Raw genomic sequence first — 22398 nt, forward strand, 5'->3', positions numbered from 1 at the left:
TTTTTAAAAATTAATTTGTGTCCTGCACATGTGGAGACTGCAACAACATCTAAAAAACAAAACAGCCCCAACAATAAAACCCCTTTTTAGCTCTCTTGTGTTGCTGTTAATGCACATGGGCAACTACAGAGATTATCTAAAGACTGAGTAATCAATCAGTTGCCACCTTTTCCTGCAGTAATTTGTATACTTTCCTAGTCTGAGTTCCCATCTCACTCTGACTGTTATTTATGATATAAAAGTGTTGGCTTCAACCCTGCTGAAGAAATACTGTTTGCTTCTTGTTCAGTGAGAACTCTCAGTCTGCACATGTGCTCTCACACTTGCATTCTGGGATCTGAGTTAATGGCAGGGTATTTAGTGGAGGACCTTCAACTCTGGAATTTGTTCTCCAGTACTGTTGGCCTGCTGGTTTCTATGGAAGTTTGGTTAAAATGCTTGTATTTGTTCTGGCTTTAGTCAGAAGCAGTTAGATTTTTGGAATTGCTGCATGTTCAGAGAGTTTTTATCTCTGCAATCACTTTATCAAACAACAGAAATGGTGTAAGCTGCATATTGATATAGTAACATTAAGCTTAAAATGTGCTTTAAAATTTATCACATGGTAGCAAACACTTGGCTTATTATTGGACAAACAGAGCAAAAGGATATAACTTCATATTTTTTCACCTAAATTTTCTGCTATCAGTTTCTTTTCTGAATAAAACAGGCTTGAACAGTCTGTGATTCGTATTCTGAAGCTTGTATTACTGTATTTTATGTGATAATAGTATTTTGTGATGCTTGGTATTGGTTTTCTTCTTTTGAGATGCATATGTGTAAAGAAAGTGGGATTTGTAAATTTGCTGTGTGAAATTTACCTGTGAATTCTTGATGTACTTGTCATTAAAAACCCATCCTTGTTCTGATTGACACTCCTGATAATAGATCAACTATCAGGAAAGTTGTATTCTAAGAGGTATTTTCATAAGCTTCTTGAAGAACTTGAATAAAAGGAAGCTTTCAGTAGAATCCATGTTTGAAAAATCTTGAAAGTACAGCTCCTTTTACCTTTTTTTGGTTTCAATTTTTGATATGTGTTTTGTCTTTCTGAAGATTCCGTAAAATGAACAAGCGTCTTGTTCCCAGAAGACCCCTTAGTGCCTCCCTGGGCCAGCTGAATGAGGTGGGCCTGCCTTCAGGAGCTATCCTCTCAGAGGAAGGGGGAGTGGACTTGCCCAATAGGAAAACTTCTGCTCTGCCAAATGGAATTGTGTCAACAGGCAGCACAGTGACACAACTGATTTCTCGAGGGACTGACTCCGGTTATGAAAGTGCCCTGAAGCCGGGGAAGATGGACCATCTGAGCAGCAGTGCCCCTGGATCCCCTCCTGACTTGTACGCCTCTTCCTACCTGTTCTTCAATTTGTTGTGTGTGTAAATGGGGGGTAGAAACCAAGTAAACCAGTTCTTTAAAAAAGAAACAGAACTGGGGTTGTGATTGTTCTTGTGTTTGTTTGGGAGGTTTTTTAGTGATTATATAGTAGAATAGAAAGCTAAAGCTCTAAACTGTGTTAATTCCCTGTTTACCTATATTTATTTAGAGAAGTTGATAGAAGCCTTCAGAAGGTGGAGTGTAGACAAATAACAGTGTGGTAGAGTACTATACCAGGCCATAATGAGCAGTGCCATCTTTCCACTTCTTTAGGCTGGAATCTGTCCCCAAGAGCTCTATTTCGGCCTTGCCAGTGAACCCTCATCCTGTGCCTGCTCGGGTGCCAGCAGATCTGCCCTCGGTGTCTGTCACCAAGCAGTTGCAAATGGTACCACGAGGGTCTCAGTTGTACAGTGCACAACAAGCAGATATGTTTTATCAAGACCCCAGAGGGGCTGCCCCATCGTTTGATCCAGCGCCCTACCAACAAGGTAAGATTGACCAAGCTCTTTCATCCTCGTGCTGATTTTAGTCTTTCTTCCCACTCTGGTTTTTAAGCCCTTTAATTGAAGTTTTCTTACAAATGACATGGACAAAAGACAATAATATGGTGATGTCATAATAAAATGGAAATTGGTGGGATTTTATTCCATGACTGAGGACCTCAGTGCAAGTGAAAACAATACCTGTATCTGTCCCAAGTGTTGCAAGTTCTTTTGTCTTCAGTTCTTCCTAAGTGGTCTGGATGCAGTATGGTAAACCTTAATTTAGTTTGATTCAGAGAAAATGGAAATAGAGTACATGTGATGAGTAGAGATAAATGAAATTAGAGAAGGGTGTTCACAGAAGAAGAAAATGTCATAAAAAAAGAACTAAGAGGAAAAACTTCACTATAAAGAGAGCACGTGGAGAAAGATAATATTGAAGGGGATTAAAAAGAGAAGATATGGCTATCTATATGAAAACAGAGAATGATTCTTAGGCAATGTGAGGTTGCAGAGAGAAGTGAGATAAAGTGAAGTTAATGTGAAAGAAAAAATAAGCAGGGAAAGACCAAAGGAAGTTAAAAGCAGAAATTCTAGAAAGGAAAGGTGACATGGGAGAAGCCATTTCTGAGAAAGTTGCAGAGCATTTTGAAGAAAAACAAACTACTTACATTTGTTCATTATGTGCCAGTGAATGTCTGAGTTGTCCACAAAATTTGACATAGTGCACATGTTCTATTTGTTTTAAAATTATCCAGAGATCCCAGATAGAATAATAAAATCTTCAGGTAACCAGGCAATGTGATATTACAAGTCTTTCATGATTTGCAGTTCTGAAATGTCTTTCTCCTGTTCAGGATGTAGAACAGATCTCTAGATGACTTCCTAATAATCCAAGTTCTTTTACCCAGCCAATGGCTCTGGTATGCTTGAGCGCATCCAGAGAAGAGTGACAAGGCTGGTGAGGGGCTGGGAACATAAGCCCTGTGAGGAATGACTAAGGGACCTGGGGCTGCTTAGCCTGGAGAAAAGGAGACTCAGGGGTGACCCTATCACTCTCTACAACATCCTGAAAGATGTCTGTAGTCAGGTGGGGTTGGTCTCTTTCTCCAGGCAGCAACTGGCTGGCAGAACCAGAGGACAGTCTCAAGCTGCATCAAGGGAAATGTAGGTTGGATATTAGGGAAAAGTTTTTCACAGAAAGAGTGATAAAATATTGGAATGGCCTGCCTGGGGAGGTGGTGGAGTCACCATCCCTGGATGTGTTCAAAAAAAGACCGGATATGGCACTTGGTGCCATGGTTTAGTTAAGGTGTTTAGGGCATGGATTGGACTTGATGATCTTGAAGGTCTTTTTCAACGTAGTCATTCTGTGATTCCGTGAGATAAGTTGAATTTAGTTGCATGGATGAAGATGTACAGACCAATCTTCAGTTTACTTTTTAGGTCTTACCTAGCTGAAAGCATTTGTAGCAATCTGCAGAGACATTCTGGTGATGTATTTCTATTCAGTGTGCTGGCATGGCACCTGTGGTGGGCTCAGTCTCACCAGCTCTGTAACATCAGCTACTGTAACATTGACACCGTGCTGGTGTCTTAGGTAATTACACTATGTCACTTGAACTTTGGATCAACTTTTGCTTCTTCAGGGTTTTCTGCGGTCAATTTTTGTGGACAGTTGTGGTAATCACTTTCTGTATCTTGTGTTTTCCCCTTCAGGAGTGTACTATCCAACTCAGTCCATGTCTCGCTTTGTCCGACCTCCTCCGTCAGCGCCCGAGGCGGGCACGCCGTACCTGGAGCACTACGGGCCGTACCTGCCGGAGCGCGTGGTGAGCCCGCAGTACGCGCAGCCGCAGGGGTACCCGGCCCTGGCGCAGCCCATGTACCCGCACTATGACGGCCGCCGCGTGTACCCCCCCGTGCAGCCCTACCAGCGCGAGGACGTGGTGCGGGGCAGCCCGGTGCCCATCGACATCCCGCAGGCGGCCGTGCCCCTCTACGTGCCTGAGGCCAGAGACAGATACCAGCAAACGGAGGCTTACTGCCCAGTGGCTCCGCATCTTGGTCAGATCAGACCTTCGTGCCACAGGGTATGGGTTCTGCACTGTGTTTTTGTGGTTGTTTTGGGAGAGAAACTATCAACTGCCTGGAGAATTGAATGTTTTTGTACTAAGGGGGGTGGCCTTTGTGAAAGTCTGAAATTTAGGAAGCAGATGAAAAACTGGAAGGTAGTTTAGTTACTGGTCAGCTCTGCAGTTGAAATGATGTTAATATGTAAATGTCGGCTGCTTCAGTGCTCAAAGTAGAAAAGCATTGTAATTCACTTTGGAAATCTTGTAAGTGACTTCTCCAGCAAAGATAAGGCTGGAGAGGGCTACTCAAGTGCAGAGTAAATACAGTGGGTGGAAATGATCACGTGAGCATTCTTGTACTGCCCATCTGTGACTGACCAACTCTGTACCTCAATAATAAACATTAAATAAACCTGCCTTGATAAAAGAATGAAAAATTCTGCTCTTCTGAATTTTTTCTAGTTAGATAGCTAACTGGGCGGTCTTCTTGTTGTAAGTTTACAAATTGGTTTTGATAAGTCACCAGCTGGAATAGAGTTCTGTAGAATAGTTGGACTTAAGTCATTCAGATTAAAGGCTCTGAATCCTATTGCTGAGTACAGGAAATGAGTACATAACTTACAGATTTATCAGTTTGAGTGTGCCATGTGTGTGTTTAGTTCTATTGCAAAGTGAATAATAAATGTGACTAGTGACCTGTAGAGTTCTATCAATTTACCCTACATGACTGTAATGGGAACTTGCCATGCTGAACATGTGCCAGTGGGGACTTTGCCAAGTTGTAACACGTTGCCTGTTTGTGGGGTGTCTTGAACTAACACTGGCCAGTGTAGGAATGTGTATGTCCTGTATGAAAGTTAACAGGTAGACTTTAACAAAGTGATCATTACTTGTTGCTTTAATGATTCTGTCTATCCTCTGCATTTCCCTCTCCTTGCAGTACATAGCTGCCTTATTTTGTTCAGTTAAAGAACACTTAGAAAATGATTCATTTTGTACTTTAAAGCTTCAGGAGCTTTGAAACATTTTCCTGTCTTCATTTCAGCCTCATCCCAGCCTGGATGAACTTCACAGACGAAGGAAAGAGATCATGGCCCAGCTGGAAGAAAGGAAGGTGATTTCTCCACCTCCTTTTGCACCATCACCAACCTTGCCTCATCCTTTTCACTCAGAGGAGGTAAGCGTATTTTGACAAAACATGAGATACTGGCATGTTTAGAAAATAGTTGGGTGTTTACATGCTGGTTGGTGTAGACAACAAGAAGATCAGAACAATACAGCACTGGCAAGTGTTGGGGAAAGTAGATTTCGTGCCTAGCTGGGAAGCCCTTGTAATACAGTCTCCATTATTTCAGCTGGCTGTTGATCTACCGCTGATCCTGAGCTCTCTGCTTTTGGTGCAGCCAAGAAAATTAATTTAGAGCCATTACTAATTGAAGTAATCGCTCTTCACAGTTACTAGACTTCTGACATATTTAGAATGAAGTAACAGCTTGATAGAGATTTGTTTTTTTTAACCAGTGTCAAAATATCACCTTCGAACTGGCCAAGTGAACAGTCAGCACTGGGAGCGTAGCCAGGGGCTCAGAATTTCACGCACTTCATGTGTTCTCTGGCCCAATTCCAGAGGGTGATGTTTCTGATAAAAAATAATCCTGGTGATGTTTCTCAAGTTCACTACTGTTGAAGTGAACAGGGATGGCTGTAAAACTGCTTCTTCCCTTCACTTACAGAACCAGATTTTTGTTTTTGTACAGTACTTGGATGAAGACCTGAAGGTAGCTGGGAAATACAAAGGAAATGACTACAGCCAGTACTCTCCGTGGTCCTGTGACACCATCGGCTCCTACATTGGAACCAAAGATGCAAAACCCAAAGATGTTGTGGCAGCAAGGAGTGTGGAGATGGCGGTAAGCAGGGATAAGGGGAAAACAGAAGAAGAGTGAATATTTCTGTGGGTTGGGATGGACTTTGATTTACTTTCCACGATGGTGGCAGTGCTTTTATTTAAGGTCAGAAGTGCATTGCAGTCACAGAAAGCATTTGCAGGTGTGTGAAGCATTTTGTTTTCAAGGTTATGAACAGTCCTATCCTTGTGTAGCTGGTACAAAATTCTGCATATAGTTGCAGGATAACTTCTCTGCTACGAAGCCATAGATAGCAAGAATATTGTGCAAGGATTATTCTTTGCACTTACTTGAAATGCAGAAATTATTCTGTCCCGGCAGCTTGTTAATTAAGCATGTCCATCTGTTGCTGCCTGTATTTCTTTCTGTCAGAGAAAGGTGCTGTAACTTAACTTTAGACAATTAATTCCTTCTAAGGTGGCTGTTACTGCTGTTAAGGGTGTTACTAGTTTTTACTTGAAGGACTGAGATTTTTGGCCGCAAGAGTACCCAAAACTTGCATGAAGTTTTTGAGAAAAGCAGTAAAAACTTTGCACTAGGCTGTTCCTTCTTGAAGGCAATTTCTACGTCTCTGCTGCGCTTATTCAGCCCTTCACTGAACTCTGGGAGGTGGGCTGTGATCTTGTTTTGTGCTGCTCCTTTTTTGCTAGGTCAGTGTTACAAAATGCAAGGGCTGCTTGAGTGTTGCTATTGGGAGTCATGAATGGAGAAGAATATAAAGAGTCTTACATACCACCACTATTCAGTTTCTTCCTGACAATCACACATAACTCAACATGAGGACCAGGCTGGTAGCCCATGTATGTAGCAAGTCATTCAAGCTCTTCAAGAGAAAAGACTGTTTAGCCTGAGGAGCTGTTTTACAGAGATTCATCTATTCTCCTTCACCCCTCATCTGCAAAAGTGATCTGTTGACTTATTTTTGTATTATTGGGGTCATGGAGACCTTTCTTTGGCCAACAAGAGATTGGGGGGAACATTTCTAATCAGAATTCATTCTTCTGTGGACAGATGCTCACCTGTTGCAACCACTTATTAAATCAGGATTTTTTTGGTTCAGCTTCTCCTCAGAAAGGCTCCCCTTTCCCCCTCTGCCCCATTGGAATTAAATTTGTCTTTTTTTCTGTTTGCTCAATTGCTTTCCTTATAAAACCTTGAAGCTGCTGTTGGAAGTACACCCAAAAAGGAAGCTTTCTACTGAAAAAAGCAGAGCAAAAAATTGCATTTCATCTGCAGCTTTGGCTTTTTTATCTGTCCTCTTGCTCTCAGTCCTACACAGTGTGGTTGTCTGGAGTTACCGCACTGCCACGTTTGACCTGGGGAAGTACTGAGATTACTTGGAATCAGCTTATTGTTGTCAAAGTGGCAGCATCCAGGAGTGATAAACAGCTCTTGGCTTTTATCCCTGCTGCTAGAAAACTGTGTAAAAAACCTGCAGCTCAATTGCCAGGAGTAATAAGGTTCTAGAGAAGTAACCTCGTTTTTCAAGGCTTCTGTCCCAGAGCTAATTTTCAGATAAGCAAAATGGGATCTCTGCTGCTTTTCAGTTTTTGTCTCCTCACAGGAAAAAATTATCCAGAGACCTTTACTGAATTAATTCTTCAGTGTTTTTTTATTTTAATCATTAATAAGATTCTTTTTGAAGGATGGGAGTAGTATTATCTGAGTGCATAATGCTGAATATTCTGCAGATGACATGCAGCTTTACTGAGTAAATAGAAGGATGTTAAAATTGGTACTAGCATCCTATGGCCTCGAGATTAAAATGTAATTTTTTTTTCCAGAATTCCAAAGTAAATTTTCCCTAATGTTTCAGTTTCCAAGTATTACATTTCTTGAGTTTAGCTTCCAACTTAGTTGTTACTGCCATTTTTACCCCTTTATTCCTGCCTCAGATATGTTAACTGTTTCTAGCAATCATTATCTCCACTGAAAGCTTGCAGAGTTTTATTTTATTATTGGGCTATACCAAAGGGTGTAGCCTTTAGACAATTTTCTTGGTGTAGTGGTCCCAGTTACTTTGCTCTTTTTGTTCTACTGTGCACAATTTTTAGTTCTTTAGCAAAGTCTTAACTTGATTTTAGCAATTCTTACCATGTTACATTTTCTGGTAGTCAACAGATAGCTTTCCTATTTAACTCAGCTCTTGGAGGACAGAGTGAACACTTTCTCTCTTCATACGCTGACCCATTAAGGTGTGTGAGTCTGCAACTCAGTTAGAAACCAGGATGTTCCAAACAGTACTGCTGTTTTATGAAAAATGCCTGAAAAGATATACCAGACATGTCCAACTAAGTGCAGTACTGAAAAATTCTCATTTTGAGTCATTTGCAGGCTGTTAGGTAATACAATTATTAGCACTGGGCTCCAGAGAAATTTCTTTTTTGATTCTAGAAGGCATGTGTATTCCTCAGAGTTGCCCACTGGTCTCTTCTTTGAGTTTATGTGAGGGGGAGGTTTTTTCCACCTTCTCTTCCCATTAGACTTTCTCTGTCACAGTTTCCTTTTGCTGCTGCTCTCTTCTTCTGGATTTGATCACAATTAGTTTTGCAGCTTTTTCACTGTGGTGTAGTAATGGTCATCTTAAGGTGGACCATTAAGGAGATGTCCCCTCTGACGACAAAAACTAATTGAAAAGTGAAGGGAATAGGGAATACAAGAGAAACTAACTGCACTTACCATATTGTTGTGAGAGGAATGTGTCCTGTTGCTTTTGGAATGAGTTTTGGAGTGCCTTTTCCATGTCTCGTGCAGAACGTGGACAGTAAAGCCATGCGTGAGCAGCGACTGGACCTGCAGCGGCGAGCGGCCGAGACGGGGGACGACGACCTCATTCCCTTTGGAGACCGACCAACTGTGTCAAGATTTGGGGCCATCTCCCGTACTTCCAAAGCCATGTACCAGAACTCTGGGCCCATGCAGGCCATGGCAGTTCAGGGAGCTGCCACCAAATCCATCATTTCCGGTATAATCTGTGCTCTTGGATTTTGCTGGTTGTTGCTATTTTCTTTACTGCTATAGTGTTGTACAGGTGGAAGACAAGCCCCGTAAGCTTGTATCTTGTCTTAGAAATACAGCTGTGGTGTGTTTATGCCACTGAAAGTAATTGCAGGTAGGGTTATACTGAGAAGATTGAATTCAGAACAAGGTTGCCACAGCTTTCTGAGGTCGCTTGGTCTGGACAAGAGGAGACTGAGGGCAGACCGCATAGCAGTCTATAGCTTCCTCCCGAGGGGATGCAGAAGGACAGGTCCTGATTTCTCTCTAGTGACCAGTGATAAGAGTGGAGCTGTATCAGGGGAGGGTTAGGTTGGATATCGGGAGAATATTCTTCCTTCAGAGGGGGGCACTGAACAGGGCATGGTCACAGCCCCAGAGCTGCCAGAGATCCAGAAATATATGGACAGTACCCTTGGGTACAGGGTGGGATTGTTGGGTGTGAGTTGGACTCTGTTGTCCTTATGGGTCCCTTCTGACTTGGGATATGCAATGATTCCATGAGGTGTTTGTGCATACACAGTGTCTTTGTTAGTGATATGTTGTTGCTGTTTGGAAGAAGTTACTTTGTTCTGCCAGTCCCTCTGATAGGAAGCTTATTTTAAATCTGTAGCAGCAGAATCCAGAAGCTTAGCACTTTTCCAGATACACTGTGCAAAACCGACTTGATGGAGTATTGTACTGCTGCTCTCCTGCTTTATGGTAGCTGCTCCTGCAAACTTAATGCAGCCATTGTCTCATGTACTGTTAGGCAAAGCAAAAAAGTAGTAGTTAATTTCCAGCACATCTATTTTCTAATCACACGTCTTATTCCAAACAATTGTCTCTTTCTTGAGGTGCACTGCATAACCTTAAGAAAATATTGAATTATTATATTCCCCCAAACTTGCTTCTAGCTCTTTCAGGCAGTAATCTTTTAGACTTTATTACAGGTGAAAACTTAATCTTTAAACTGTAGTTACCGAGGTATGTCAGAATTATCAATGAACTCCTGCGTCTTTTAGGAACTTCAGTAGTAAAAATAGCTGCAATCATCATGTCTGTAAGTTTTGTTCTGTGTTTGCTCATCTGCCTGAGTATTTGAAGTCCTTCACAATCTCAGTCTCTGGAAGGCTGTCACAGACTGTTAGTCGTACAGGAAGAGTCGTGTATTAGGCATGTGAGACCAGTCACAAAGAGCATTTCTGTGTTCATTTAATCAGAAGAAATGTTCAACTTCTCATAATTAGAGGGCTGGCTTTTCTTCTTCTTCTCTGTCTAGTTCTGTGTTGGCTGAATGACTGAAAGGGTGATTTTGTAGTAATGCAATGTGGTTTTCTTCTGTTCCCTGATAGACTACAGTCCTTATGAAACCCATGGTGGCTGGGGAGGCTCTCCATATTCTCCTCATCAAAATATACCTTCTCAGGGACGTTTCAATGACAGGTAGGACTGCTTTATTTTTTCTTTGCCTTTCTCTAAATTTTCTTACCTATTTTTTTCTGTGCCAGTGGAGTAAAGATCTTTCTTGAAATCTCCTTTTTTTCCAATCCCAAAGGGAGAGGCTGTCCATGGCAGATGTGGCTGGTCACGGGAAGCAGTTGCCCTCAGCTGAACGAGAGCAGCAGCTGCGCATGGAACTGCAGCAAGTTGACCATCAGATCAGCCAGCAGACCCAAATGAGGGGGCTGGAGGTTGGTACCAGCATTTGGAGCAGCACTGGGGGCTGGGGTGCAGAGAGATGAGACTGGTAAAGCCTTTGAAGGGCTGACCTTTGTGGTGATACCCAGTAACAATACTTAATCCTGTGATGCCAGGCGTCAGGGATGCGGTGCAAGTTCCAGCCTTTCTGCTCAGCAGCAGAAACTTCCCTGCACTCCACATGCACATCAACACCATATCTGAACCTACAGTCTGTGCCCAGTCTTGCTTGCTGTCATTCTCTGTTTCACCCCCCCCGTGTTCAGCTCTACTCAGAGGCAGACTTGGGGTGTAGGAGCCTGTTCTTGGCTTTACTGCTGTTGGAAATGTTTGGTTTTATGTACAGAAAGCCATGAGCTTCATCTGTTTTGTGTTTGGCTTTGTGTTTGCACCTGTTTCTTCCTAAATAGCACAAACCACAAGAGTCAGGAAAGTAAATATGTAATATATTTAGCTTGAAAAATTAAGACTTAATGTTTTATGGCTCTTTGCTTAGAAGAAATGTAGCATAAGGAAAGATGAGTATGTATTTGTAAAAGAATTAATGAGCTGAAATATTTTGATTTTGTGAGACAGGAGTAATGTCAAGCCATAATGAATTAATAGTTTTAGAAAGCCTTAGTTACTTTTTTCCTCTTCAGAAAAGTCAGTAAATATTTACCAGAAAACTGTTCTAGGTACCTCAGCAACTATTTGTCTTAACATTTTCCCAGAAGAAATTGCTGTAAGTAGTGGATAGCAGCTTCTGCTGAAGCTATGGTCAGTTGAGAACACATGTTACAGAGGAGGGGTATTGCAGATTAAGAGCTCACAATTAAGGCACAGCAGTAGTTGCAGTAATATGCATTTGTTAGTTATTTGAAACATAGCTTGTGTTCTTGTGCTCTTGTTTGGGAATTAGAGGACAAAATGTTTTCAATCTTGCATGTCTGCATTTGCCATAATACAAGAGTACTGAAAAGTTGCAAAACCAGTAAGTGGCCTTCTCTGCTCATGTTGTGATTGTCTCAGTGTTAAATTCTACAGAGTTGAATGTTGACCCTTTATTTTCACATAATATGAATTTTGCAGAATTAGTTATTTTGATTAAGACCAGCTTTCAGTTTATCTCTTATGTTTAAAGTTGCACATAGATATTGGAAATCAAGGAGTCTTCACTGGTTTGTCTATTACAAGGTTGCAGCAATCAATTCAGCCAGAGCATGAAGAGCTAGATCATTTTGCTTTTGCATTGTCTGAGCATTTCTACTTAAAGACCAGCCAAATGCTGGGTTGTGTGGAGTACAAGATGATGTATTTAAATGCAGAGCCCACACTTGCAGGACTCATTCACAAGTGTTAGCAGAGTTTTAGAATGGCTGACATGGCTACTGCTTTTAGTAACTTCTACTTGTGAATGACCATAGTCACTTACCCCTCTCTGTTCCCTAATGTGGGCCAGTAGAGACCTGCATATTTACAGCTACATCTCTCAAGATGATGTAATAATAATTCTGGCTCTGCTGTACAACTAGATAAATTCTACTGCTGTAAATAAAGCAGCAGACTTGCTTATCTGCAGTTTTCTTTTGTTGAACATAGAGCTCAGAAGAGAGTAATGTTTTTGTTCCTGGGCCTAGTCTTAGTTTTGAGAAGAGAGTGACACACGAAGAAAACACATGCAAATTTATGACAGCAAGAGGTGTTTAACACTGCTTGTTTAAAAATTAAAATACATGTCCATCTCTACAGAAACCTGTTGAAACTTGCATTGGAAGTGATTTCAATTGGGACTTTGTGAAGTGTGGCCGTGGTTTTGTAAATGAGCAATACTCTGGAATTATGGCTGTAGAGCTCTCTGTGCTTGGTGTGTTGTGTGCTCAGTTGTGTATGTGCTTGGCTTTATGCATTTAGGCTGTTAGTAACAGGCTGCTGTTGCAGAGAGAGGCGACTACCCTGGCAGGCCAACCACAGCCCCCACCCCCACCTCCCAAGTGGCCTGGGATGATCTCAAGTGAACAGCTGAGCTTGGAGCTACACCAGGTGGAAAGGGAAATTGGGAAGAGAACCCGTGAGCTGAGCATGGTGAGTGCTGGGGGGCTGGGAGGCAGAGAGATGCAGTGCAGAGCCATGTACTGGCTGCAGCCCCTTCACCCTGGCAGAAAGGCTCCCTACTGGATGCCCACAGCTGGAGTCATCCATCTTTCTCTTCACCTCTATTCTTCCAAACCTCCTGAGGAGTTTCTTGAGTCTTCTTCACGAAGAAGTTTAATGTAGCCTCTTTAAATGTTGTTAATTTGTCACCATTTGAAATAAGTGTGGTGTTGACTTTGATGGAAACCAAATTGTCTCCAAGGTCACTGTGCCATGAGCTCTATAAACTGCTTTAACATAGGAGACATTGTCTGCAGGTACAGGCTAGTGTTCAGAAGTCTGTGTGCTGTTACAGTCTGTGGCCTTTGCTTGTTGTTACAAGGATCATCCCTTCCTTTTGGGAAATATTGTGTCCTGAGAGGATGAGCATATCTAAGAGTCTGTTTTTGTCCCATGGCTTTTGCGGGTTAAACTGTGTGACTGCAATTTACAGGCCTTCTTCATTGTCCCTAAGGAATGAAATCTCCAGTTCTTTCAACACACTCTTACAGAATTTTTCATCTCTCCTTTCTTTAAAGGAGAGCCAGTCTTCACTGGATATGAAAAACAAGCTGGGCACCACTAAACAGACAGAAAATGGACAATTAGAACCACAAAACAAGGTTCCAGCTGAGGACCTTACACTGACATTCAGGTAACACGGGCCTTCAACCTGTCTTTGTGTAACAGGAGACACTTCTTCAGGGCCACTCTCCTGTTGAATAAATACCCTTGCCTCATATCAGCTATGATGAGGAAGCACCTACTAGGCAAAGAGACTAAAAATTATAGTGCAGGTGTGAATTAAGGACCTCTCTTGCTGTGGAGTAGGTGAGTGGAATAAGACTATATAAATTAATGGAACAGAAGACTTGCAGAGAGGAATCCATCTGGTCAGTACTGGATGATTAGTAGGGAGAAGCAGGAGTTACACAGCCACCACAAAAGAAATCCTTATCCGCTGTTTTGGTTTCAAATAAAAGAAATCTCTGAAATGTGAAAGGTATTCCATCCTGCTAAGGTTTGTGATGTGGATGTTGTCTAGGAAGGCACACACTTTGAAACTAAATTCACTTTCAGCTGTCAGTAGTGGACTATTATCTGTGTAGATGCTGGAATTGATTTCAGTTCACATTTAATGGACAGAATAAGATGTGGACTGGGAATGCTGGAAGTCTCTACAGCAAGTATTTTCAAACAGCCACAAGCACCTATGTGTATTCAGGCCAGCACTGAACGGAGAAGCTTGCATGCTTACATAACTCATGTGAGCCATTTGGAATATTAATATTTACTCAGAATTAGCATTTTCTGAATAAATACACTATTGCTGATGAAGTCTGTGCCTTCTTTTTATGATCAGTTCTAGAGTTTTGTGTTGCACCATCAGATTGACACCTCCAGAACAGGAACTAACTTTTCCATATGGTGTTGTGAAAGTAATGAAGTCAAAATAACTGTTTATATTTTTAAAAACTGGGGGGGGGGGAAGATAAATTATTATTAAGTAAGTTAAATATTCTAGAATATGTACACTGAAGTCCTCTTAAAAAAGAAGGAAAAATCTCATTGATTAATTGCTTCTTTTCACCCACTTCTCCTTTCTCTTCAACTTCCCTTCAGCAGTGATGTTCCAAATGGATCAGCTTTGACCCAAGAGAACATTGGGCTCCTGTCAAACAATATGGCATCTCTCAGCCTGTCAGAGGACCCCGAGGGAGGAGGAGATGGCCATGACTCCCAGCGGGGGGGAGTGACACCCACATCTGCTCCATGAAGCGAGGCCAGCGCACCCTGGAGCTCCTTCTGCTGGGGTGTCAGCAGCTTCCATCTTGTGTTTTTTTCCAGGGATGATTGGATAACCCAGGAGCAGCAGTAGTAGCAGAGCAGCAGGTCCAGAGGCAATGTGCACAAACACAACTACTAGAAACAAATCCTGCACATAGTTCACATTAACGCATTTTTTAATTAAAAAAATGAAAATTAGCAGTATCTGCAAGCAATTCAAATTAAATTTGTTTTTGTTCTGTGAATGAACTTTATTTTAATAACTTTGGACGCCTTGAATCCCAGGGCTTAAAAAAAAAGATATTATATATATATACTCTGTTTGATTAATTGTATGATCTTAATGAAGTAGGTTTTCTTTTATTTTGGTATTATTACATACCCAGTGCATAATTCCTTATTTACCGTACTGCAACATTTTGGCCACTTCCTTGTATGGTTTAAGGGTAAACAAGGAATGAGGGTTGGAGAGTAGCTGTCAATTGCAGTGTCAAAAGATGTGCAGCAAACTTCATCTTAACACAATTCTTCCCATTGTGGCCAGGAACTTTTTCTGAGCTTCTTGCTTAAATTGCTGGATTTAAACTACAAATGACAGAGTCTTTGCAAAGGTGTGGTCCCTTTTAAAGGCTGGCATTGTTTAAGGTCTGTGTGTGTTAGATTTTGACACCTGAATATCAACCTGCAGTTTGTCAGGGCTGCAGTGAATCCACCCTGGGTTCCTGTTTCATGGGGGGAGAATTCCACCAAAGTAACCACTGAAGGTGCAGCACAGATCTTGCCAGAAGTATTGAGAAGCAAATTTTGCCTGATAGATCTAATACTTCTCCAAGTAGATGCCTTGTGGCCATAAGCCAGAGAAGCCGTGTCTTTTGATTTTTATTGTTTTTTTTAGATTAAAGATTTTGTTCTTGCTGCACATTTTTTTGCTTTTTTGGCATATGCTGAGATAAGATCCTGGATATGAAGACCTCTTGCAAATGATTTTTGAGTTGCTGCTCCCTCTCAACCTTCTTGGCCTGTCCTCATTTTTTCTTTCTGGGTTAGACTACTAAGTGGGAAAGCACTGGTTATGTAATAAATTACTGCATTGCTTTGGTTGGGTAAAGCAAGAGTTAATAAATTTTCTTGGGTTTTAGTTTTTTTTTCCTTAACCTTAACTCCTGCTGAGGTTCTAGCAACCTTGGGCTAAGCTTTGCATTCATCATACTGTTAGATAAAACAACAGGGGGGTGGGAGGGGATACAGTCTCACTATTGCCTACCAGTAGGAGAGTCCAAACAGAAGACTCTTTTGAGTAGCAATTATTTAATTTGCCCAGTCAAGGCACCGCGTTTATATACTATTTCACATTGAATTTGATTATGCCCTACAGACCTGGCTGGTCAAGGATTTGATACACATATTGGCTTGGGATTCGAGCTTTCTTTTTTATTTAAATAAAAATTTATATATAAATATATATATACATATATACATAGTTATATCTGTATATATATTGGGTATGTTTTAAGAATTTTTTCGCATGAGCGCAGCTGTTGTGATCAAATGTCTGGGAGGTAGAAGCACTGAATGAAAATAAAAGCATTTTTTAGCACACCCCCCCCACACTTTCCATGTGTCTTAACACGGGTTTATTTCACTCTTAGTTGAACTTTGGCCTCTTAATTGCCTGGAGTAGTTTGAAGCTTGCTTTTTTCTAATGCCTCTTTTAACTTTTGGCAAAGAATCAACTTTGCACTGAAACAGCTTCATCTCCCCTTGCCCCTATCCATCTGTATCTCCTACTTGAAGCCAAGCATTCCAGCCACTCTCCTTGGAGCTGAGCAGAACTGGGGTGATGCAGCTGGGAGCCTGTCAGGTCTGTTCCTCCCTTCTCAGCTCTGGGCATGAGGAGGATGAAGGTCTTTTCCTGGCTGCCTGCTTCCAAGTCACCTGACACAGGCCCTGAGCCCTCTCATCCTTCAGTGCAGAACACCACCCTCAGGTCAGCCTTCTCCTTCATTTTAATTAGTTTGCTCCTTCCTGCTGTGTTTTTATTAACACAGGGAGCTCATCTTAGTCAAGATAATTAGTGCAATATTCTAATCTAGGAGGACAAGCCCAGAATGTGCCTTTTTTTGACCGTAGTAATTGTGGATGTAAAATTAATTTTCAAAGATGGTTATGATAGGTTGGACACTACAGACTCATTTGTAATACTAGGAAGAAAATCTAGAGGGGCAAAAACCTCTTTACCTTTTATTTCCCAGCTCCCTCACCAGGTTAGGGATTATTCTTTTCTCCACATTTTCTCCTGGAATTCTTCAGTAAGCACTATTTTAGATTGCTGGCCTACATATGATGAATGCTTCCAAAATCTGTGGATTAGAAGGGGGACCTTACTGGGTTTTTTCTCTCCTTCATCCAGCTCTCTGTGCTGTACTTTGTGCATAACGTCCTTGTTGTGATCAATGTGTCCAGGTGAATGCCCTGTTTGCCCAGAATTATAGTTTGGCTTGTTAAATAGTTTACTTAGTATCTACTAACAGTATTGATTTTCAACTTTGTTTCATCCCCTCTTCCTCTTACCCTTTTTCTGCCTTTTTTGCAGAAGTTTAGTTGATTAAACAAATGAAACAGCAAAATGCAGTGCACGCTCTTAAGTTTTTTCTGGAAACTGCACCTAAAATGTTCCAGTTTTCTGGAAAAACTGGGAGACCCTGGGGGACAGCTAGCTCTGTATGTAGTGGCAGCATTGATGTTTACAGCTAACAAGCATGAACATGTCTGGAGTGACTCTTTGTCTTCCTGCACTCAGTCCTGTAGCCCATCATTGTCCCAGTTGTACAGGAATTCTGGCCACCTCAGTGAAATTGGTCTTAGCTACCAAGTGGCTTAGTTCCTTCTGTTGGGCAAGAAGAAGCAGTATTACCATGGTGTCAGGGCGCTGCTGCATCCTTTGGTAGGTAGGTTAAATTTTCTGCTGCACCAGACAACTCTTGATATTTGGGTTTCAGCCAGATGGACAGCATGGACAAACCTTCAGAATAGGAAGCTTCAAGTGGTAGGTTAAGCTTCAGTGTGTCAGTGATTCAGTCAGTATATAGATGATGTCTGTTCTGTGGTGTTATTCCCCTCCTTCTGTCGACATCTCATCTGTCTGTCCTGTGACCTAGTTCTTTTTTCTTAATAGGAGAAGTTTAAACATTTTCTTCTGCCCTTTTTGCATGCTGTCCTATTTCAGAGTAGGACTTTTTTTTCTGTAGATCAGAGCACCTTTCAAGCTAGCAGCACTTTTATCCCTGTTCTTCTCAAGTTCTTCTCTCTGTAGTCTTTTCTGAGCTGTCCCTCCCCTTTCTGTGTCTTTTTGTCCTGTGGCTTTCCCATCCACCCTCCCTGATTGTGTAACAGTGACAGCTTGCTGCCTCAAAACAGAGCATTCAAATGAATTCGCTTAGCCAATAACTTCTGTGAAGTTGCCTTTTCTAATGGTGTTATTACTCAGTGATGCACAAATGTGATATTGCCCCTACTGGTAGGCAAACAGGGGATCTGTATAAACATGGTAAACTGCTGTTTTTCTTTAAAGGAGAGCCAAAGACTTGTGCTTTATACTTTTTTTTTCCCCCTGGTGTAGCCATTTTGATTGTCAGACATTTGTGTAGGGTATTGTGAGTTGACTGTATTATCCTAATAACAATTTCCAGAAGTTAATGATTGTCAAGCCTTGCCCATGCATTGAATTGTGGAAAATCATTCCATTTAGTCATACAATTTGCAATGTACTGAGATGTATCTGAGGTGTTGTGATGTGTTTTCAGTCTCTCATGCACTCTTTCAGCTGACTGAATGGCTCTTTTAGAGAGGGAGAAGGAACATAGAAATGTTATAATTCAAAAAGCCTTGTTTTTAAGTGTTTCTAAATTGAATACCAATTGAAAATTTCTTCAGTTACAGTAAAAGATAAATCTGTGTTACAAATGTGACTGACTTTTAAGTCCACTGGGACCGAAAAGTTTTGTGAAACACTAGCATTGCATTAAATTAGATGTGGAAGAACCAAACTTGTGATGATATTGTCTCTTGACAGCATGGACTGAGTAAGGTGGGGAAATTTTGTACTAGAAAGGGCCAGGAGTGAGGCTTTTGTTGATAATACAAGAAAGCTGCTGGCATTTCCTTTCCTTGAGCTACTCAAACTCTCACAGACTTCTAACTAAAGTTTTTAAGTTCAAAGAGAAATCTCTTAAAGTCCAAGTAGCATAAACCCTCATTTCCACTGTCATTTATAATTTTGTACTGTAACAAAGCAGACTTACAGGAGAGTTATCTGAAAGACCCCCAGTGTAAAGTTTCTTTCCTGGACTGGCTCTTTCAGATGTGCTTTTATGGTCCAAGAAATGCCATGCCAGTGTTCAGGAGGCTCAACAGTGGGAGTGCCAGCCATCTTCTCTGCTTAAAAATGGGAGAAAAGACCCAAACATACGCAGTGTGCAAGTTTTTGTGCTTGTCTCTGTGTGTATGCAGAAGTGATTTTGGTCATAGGATAGATAGAAGGAACACAGAGCAATAGTGCTGGGGCATGATGTTACCTTCATATTCAGATTTTGTCATCATTCACTTTCCAAAACACAGCCTTCCATTCCTGCCTCCTGATGTTGCTGATTTAAAAACAACCAAAAAAAAAGTTATCGTGTTAGCAACTTGATTTCGTGTATCACAATAAATCAGTTCCCCTGGGGGGAAAGAGAGAGCAAGAGTTTTTGAGTTGCCTACATGGTAATGGAGTTATGAACAGGAAAAACATCCACCTTGCTTGAGTAAGTGTAAACTGAATTTCTGAGTAAAACTGAAGCAGCTCTTCTTAGCCACCTTTTGTGTACAGCTGTGGTGCCAAGAGATGGGTGGTTGTTATGCAGATTATTATGTAGCACAAATTGATTTGCTCTCAATTCAAATACACTCTTAAAATGTCAAATACTTCATTGGGAATTATCATTTCCATAGTGAACTGTTACCAACTGCATTATATTCTGTTGGAATGTCAGGGGATGACAGACTGAAGTTAATTCTAGTTATACAACATAAAAAAGGGATTTGGGGAAATGTTATCCCAGCAGTGTCCTTCTACAGTTAACATGTGGCCTTTATTCTTCTGTAGGAAGAAGAATGTAACTGCTTAGTGTTGTCACAGACTTCAGAGCACTTCTTGTGATGCAGGTAGAGCCTTGGTTAGCAGAGAAAGGAGAACAAACTTAACATTTATTTTCTTTATAATTTTATTTCCTATTGGCAAGTGTAATATTGTTCTGTGAGAAGTGTGGCAAGCAAAGAAGCTGCAGCTTTTTCTGTAATTTCCCAATATAAAGAGCACATGGCAATGTGGATTTGTCTGCATCAGGAACATCACAGTCATTTGATGCCTAAAATATATGGTCATAACAATCAAAATTGGATTCCTGTAGCTTAGTAATGTGAGTAATTAACTGATCTTTCCCAGGCAATCTTTGCAATTCCAGGGAGTTTGTGTATGATTTTTAGTGCTAATTGCAAGGTGTTCAGCAGTTGGGAGGGTTTAGGTGCCTAACTTCATCCAGCAAGGCAGCTTTCCTTGGATATACTGGTTGGATGTTTTCATATGCCAGGAAACTAGTGTTTTGAAGATCTGCAGCTTTTAGGACAACACAATTGTCCAATTTGAAAAATACACTATTGAGAGATACAGAAGCAACAGGTAGTGCAGTCTCTGGAAATAAAAAGCATTAGACATGATGGAATTACATGTAAAATGCACATGGGGTAAATGTATCTGTAAGATGAAAAAAAATATTGTGGAGTATTTGATGCTCAAGAAATTATTTGCTTCTTCATAATGTTAAAAAGATTTCGTTGATAGTTCTGTGGCAGACAGTACTCACAAGTCTTTGGCATCCAAACCAGATTGTATATCAGATGGATCCCACAACTGGATGTGTGCACTGACCTCTTTATTTGTAGCTTTTTAAAAAGAAATTTGGCAGCAGCCTTTAATAAATTCATGATGCAACCTGAGAGGAAGAAGCAATCCCGTTCACATCACAGCTGCTGCACAGCTCACAATTGGTGCCATTCATCTGCAGCCTCTCCTAAGTGAAGCTGATCAACATGGGCAAAACAAATCACTTTGAGAGTTTCCCCTGATTTTAAGGAGTTCCCATTCCCCCTTCAGCCTCTGCTTGCTGTGTAAGCAGCTTCCATGCTAAAAGGATCTTTCCTTCAAGTCAGCTTAGCAGCTGTTCTGTAGCTTGGCTATTTTTCCACATTATCTCTAACTGGTAGCATTGTGTTAAGCTCTTCCCCTCCTTGTATTTGTTGCTATGGGGAGGAAGAGGTGAAGCAAGATGTGTGAGAGGAGGGAGGAAGAATTGTGGGATCTGTATGACAGCTCCCACTTCTTTGAAGTCATCTACTTCCAGTTGTGGGATTTTTCGATATATGATTTTTTTTGTGGTTTTTGTAAGTCTAATTTTCTTTGATCTTGTTAGTTCCTTACAAGTCTCCCCGAGACATTCTGCAGTCATTATCACCTTTTTGGGTGGAGTTTATTTTATTTTTTTGGGTTGTTTGTTTTGTTTGGTTTTTTAAATAACTTTTTAACATTGGTGCATATATGCTTGGGATAGAGCTCATGTAATTATCCAATCGTATTGATTGTATGTGATTGTGCCCTGCAGAGGTATATTTAACAAAAAATAAAATAAAGGATAGCCTAGGTAATAAAGGAAACCATGAAATTTGTTGAGTCAGGTTATGAACTATTTCTTAAATTTATATAGGATCCTTAAACAAATGAAATTCCATCTGCTGTTCTCATGAATCAGTGCTAAACAAAATATCATTCATTCTCTCCTTGTGTTTTTCCTTGCTTTTCTTCTTCTGCTGTTTTCGTCCTTTCCTGTTTCTCTTTCCCATAAACAAAAATTCTCAATCCTTCATGGGAGTGGCTGACTCTGGGTTGATAATATGGATATTTATTGTTTATAGCTATCAAAACACTCATAATAGGAATAGAGATGAAGTAGAATGTATGAGAAGAATTCCATAAATTGAATTCTTTGCAAGTTCAGAGGAATTATGAAGTTTTGTACATACAGGCCTGGTCATGGGGGAGATGTTCAAAGGTATGTGGGGAATTGCTGTCTTTTCCAGGAAAGGTTAGATGCTTTGCTACCTCTTGGGAAAACTGAGATAACAAGAGGAGTAGAAGAAAGTTCTCTATATCCAACTCCCTGTGGCTTTACTCCTACAATATACTTTTTAGACTTGACAGAAAAATCTTCTGGGTACTCTGCTGAAGTGGGACAGAATGCATTGAAGGAGGCAAAAGGCAAGAGGATCCAGAGATTTGAAAGTCAGTATTGGTCTTTATTTAATTTTCAGACCTCTAGAGCCAACAGTGTCAGTTCTGTGTGAAAGAACAAGGGAGTGGAGACCTACTGTACATGAGTGGCAGTTACATAGAAAAAAACATATGTTGAAATGCTGTTTCTTCTTCCCTCTTCATCTTGCTTTTCTCTCTCTTTCTCCCTGACTTCACCTTACTCTCACAGAATGTCTGAGGGTCCTTTGAGCTGCAGATTGAACAAAAAAAAAAAAAAGTGGGAAAGTGATTCACTATGTGGTTTGTAAATAGATGGAAATGTCTACAAGGTCTTACCTGCTTTTCTGTCAGCATTTATATTAAGTGATAAATTAATGAAGAACACTTTGAAGTATCTCTTGTTTTCTGTCTGGGATGAATGTACATTTTTCTAAATTTTGTGTGAGGTGTAAGACTGCTGGACCATCTGAGTAAGATTTTTCACCAGCTCAAGGTGTGTTCTCTGCCGGGCTGGAGCATAGGAGGTACCCAATAGCAGAGAAGCCACATGTCACCTGGGTTTGGTCTGCTCTCTTCTGACTTCACCTGTAAACAAAGT

The 22398-nt window shown here is 40.9% G+C and overlaps 1 protein-coding gene across 7 annotated transcripts in view; it reads left to right on the forward strand.

Annotated features, from left to right (window-relative positions):
• Nucleotides 1-22012, forward strand: part of RC3H1 (ring finger and CCCH-type domains 1) — a 63034-nt gene extending 41022 nt beyond the window's left edge. For 3 of the 7 annotated variants that reach the window (XM_084211327.1, XM_084211330.1, XM_084211328.1), the window contains exons 10-20: nucleotides 1096-1377; nucleotides 1688-1905; nucleotides 3619-3992; nucleotides 5020-5151; nucleotides 5714-5884; nucleotides 8636-8846; nucleotides 10213-10303; nucleotides 10416-10551; nucleotides 12479-12622; nucleotides 13210-13325; nucleotides 14294-22012. In XM_084211327.1, the coding sequence (XP_084067453.1) occupies nucleotides 1096-1377; nucleotides 1688-1905; nucleotides 3619-3992; nucleotides 5020-5151; nucleotides 5714-5884; nucleotides 8636-8846; nucleotides 10213-10303; nucleotides 10416-10551; nucleotides 12479-12622; nucleotides 13210-13325; nucleotides 14294-14447 (2029 nt within the window). In that variant the 3' untranslated portion in view covers nucleotides 14448-22012. The remainder of the gene's footprint in view (nucleotides 1-1095; nucleotides 1378-1687; nucleotides 1906-3618; nucleotides 3993-5019; nucleotides 5152-5713; nucleotides 5885-8635; nucleotides 8847-10212; nucleotides 10304-10415; nucleotides 10552-12478; nucleotides 12623-13209; nucleotides 13326-14293) is intronic. The other 4 variants (XM_084211329.1, XM_084211331.1, XM_084211332.1 and 1 more) reach the window with 4 other exon arrangements.
• Nucleotides 22013-22398: the final 386 nt, after the last annotated feature.

The sequence above is a fragment of the Fringilla coelebs genome (assembly GCF_963513975.1).
Source record: "Fringilla coelebs genome assembly, chromosome: 9".
NCBI lineage: Eukaryota > Metazoa > Chordata > Aves > Passeriformes > Fringillidae > Fringilla > Fringilla coelebs.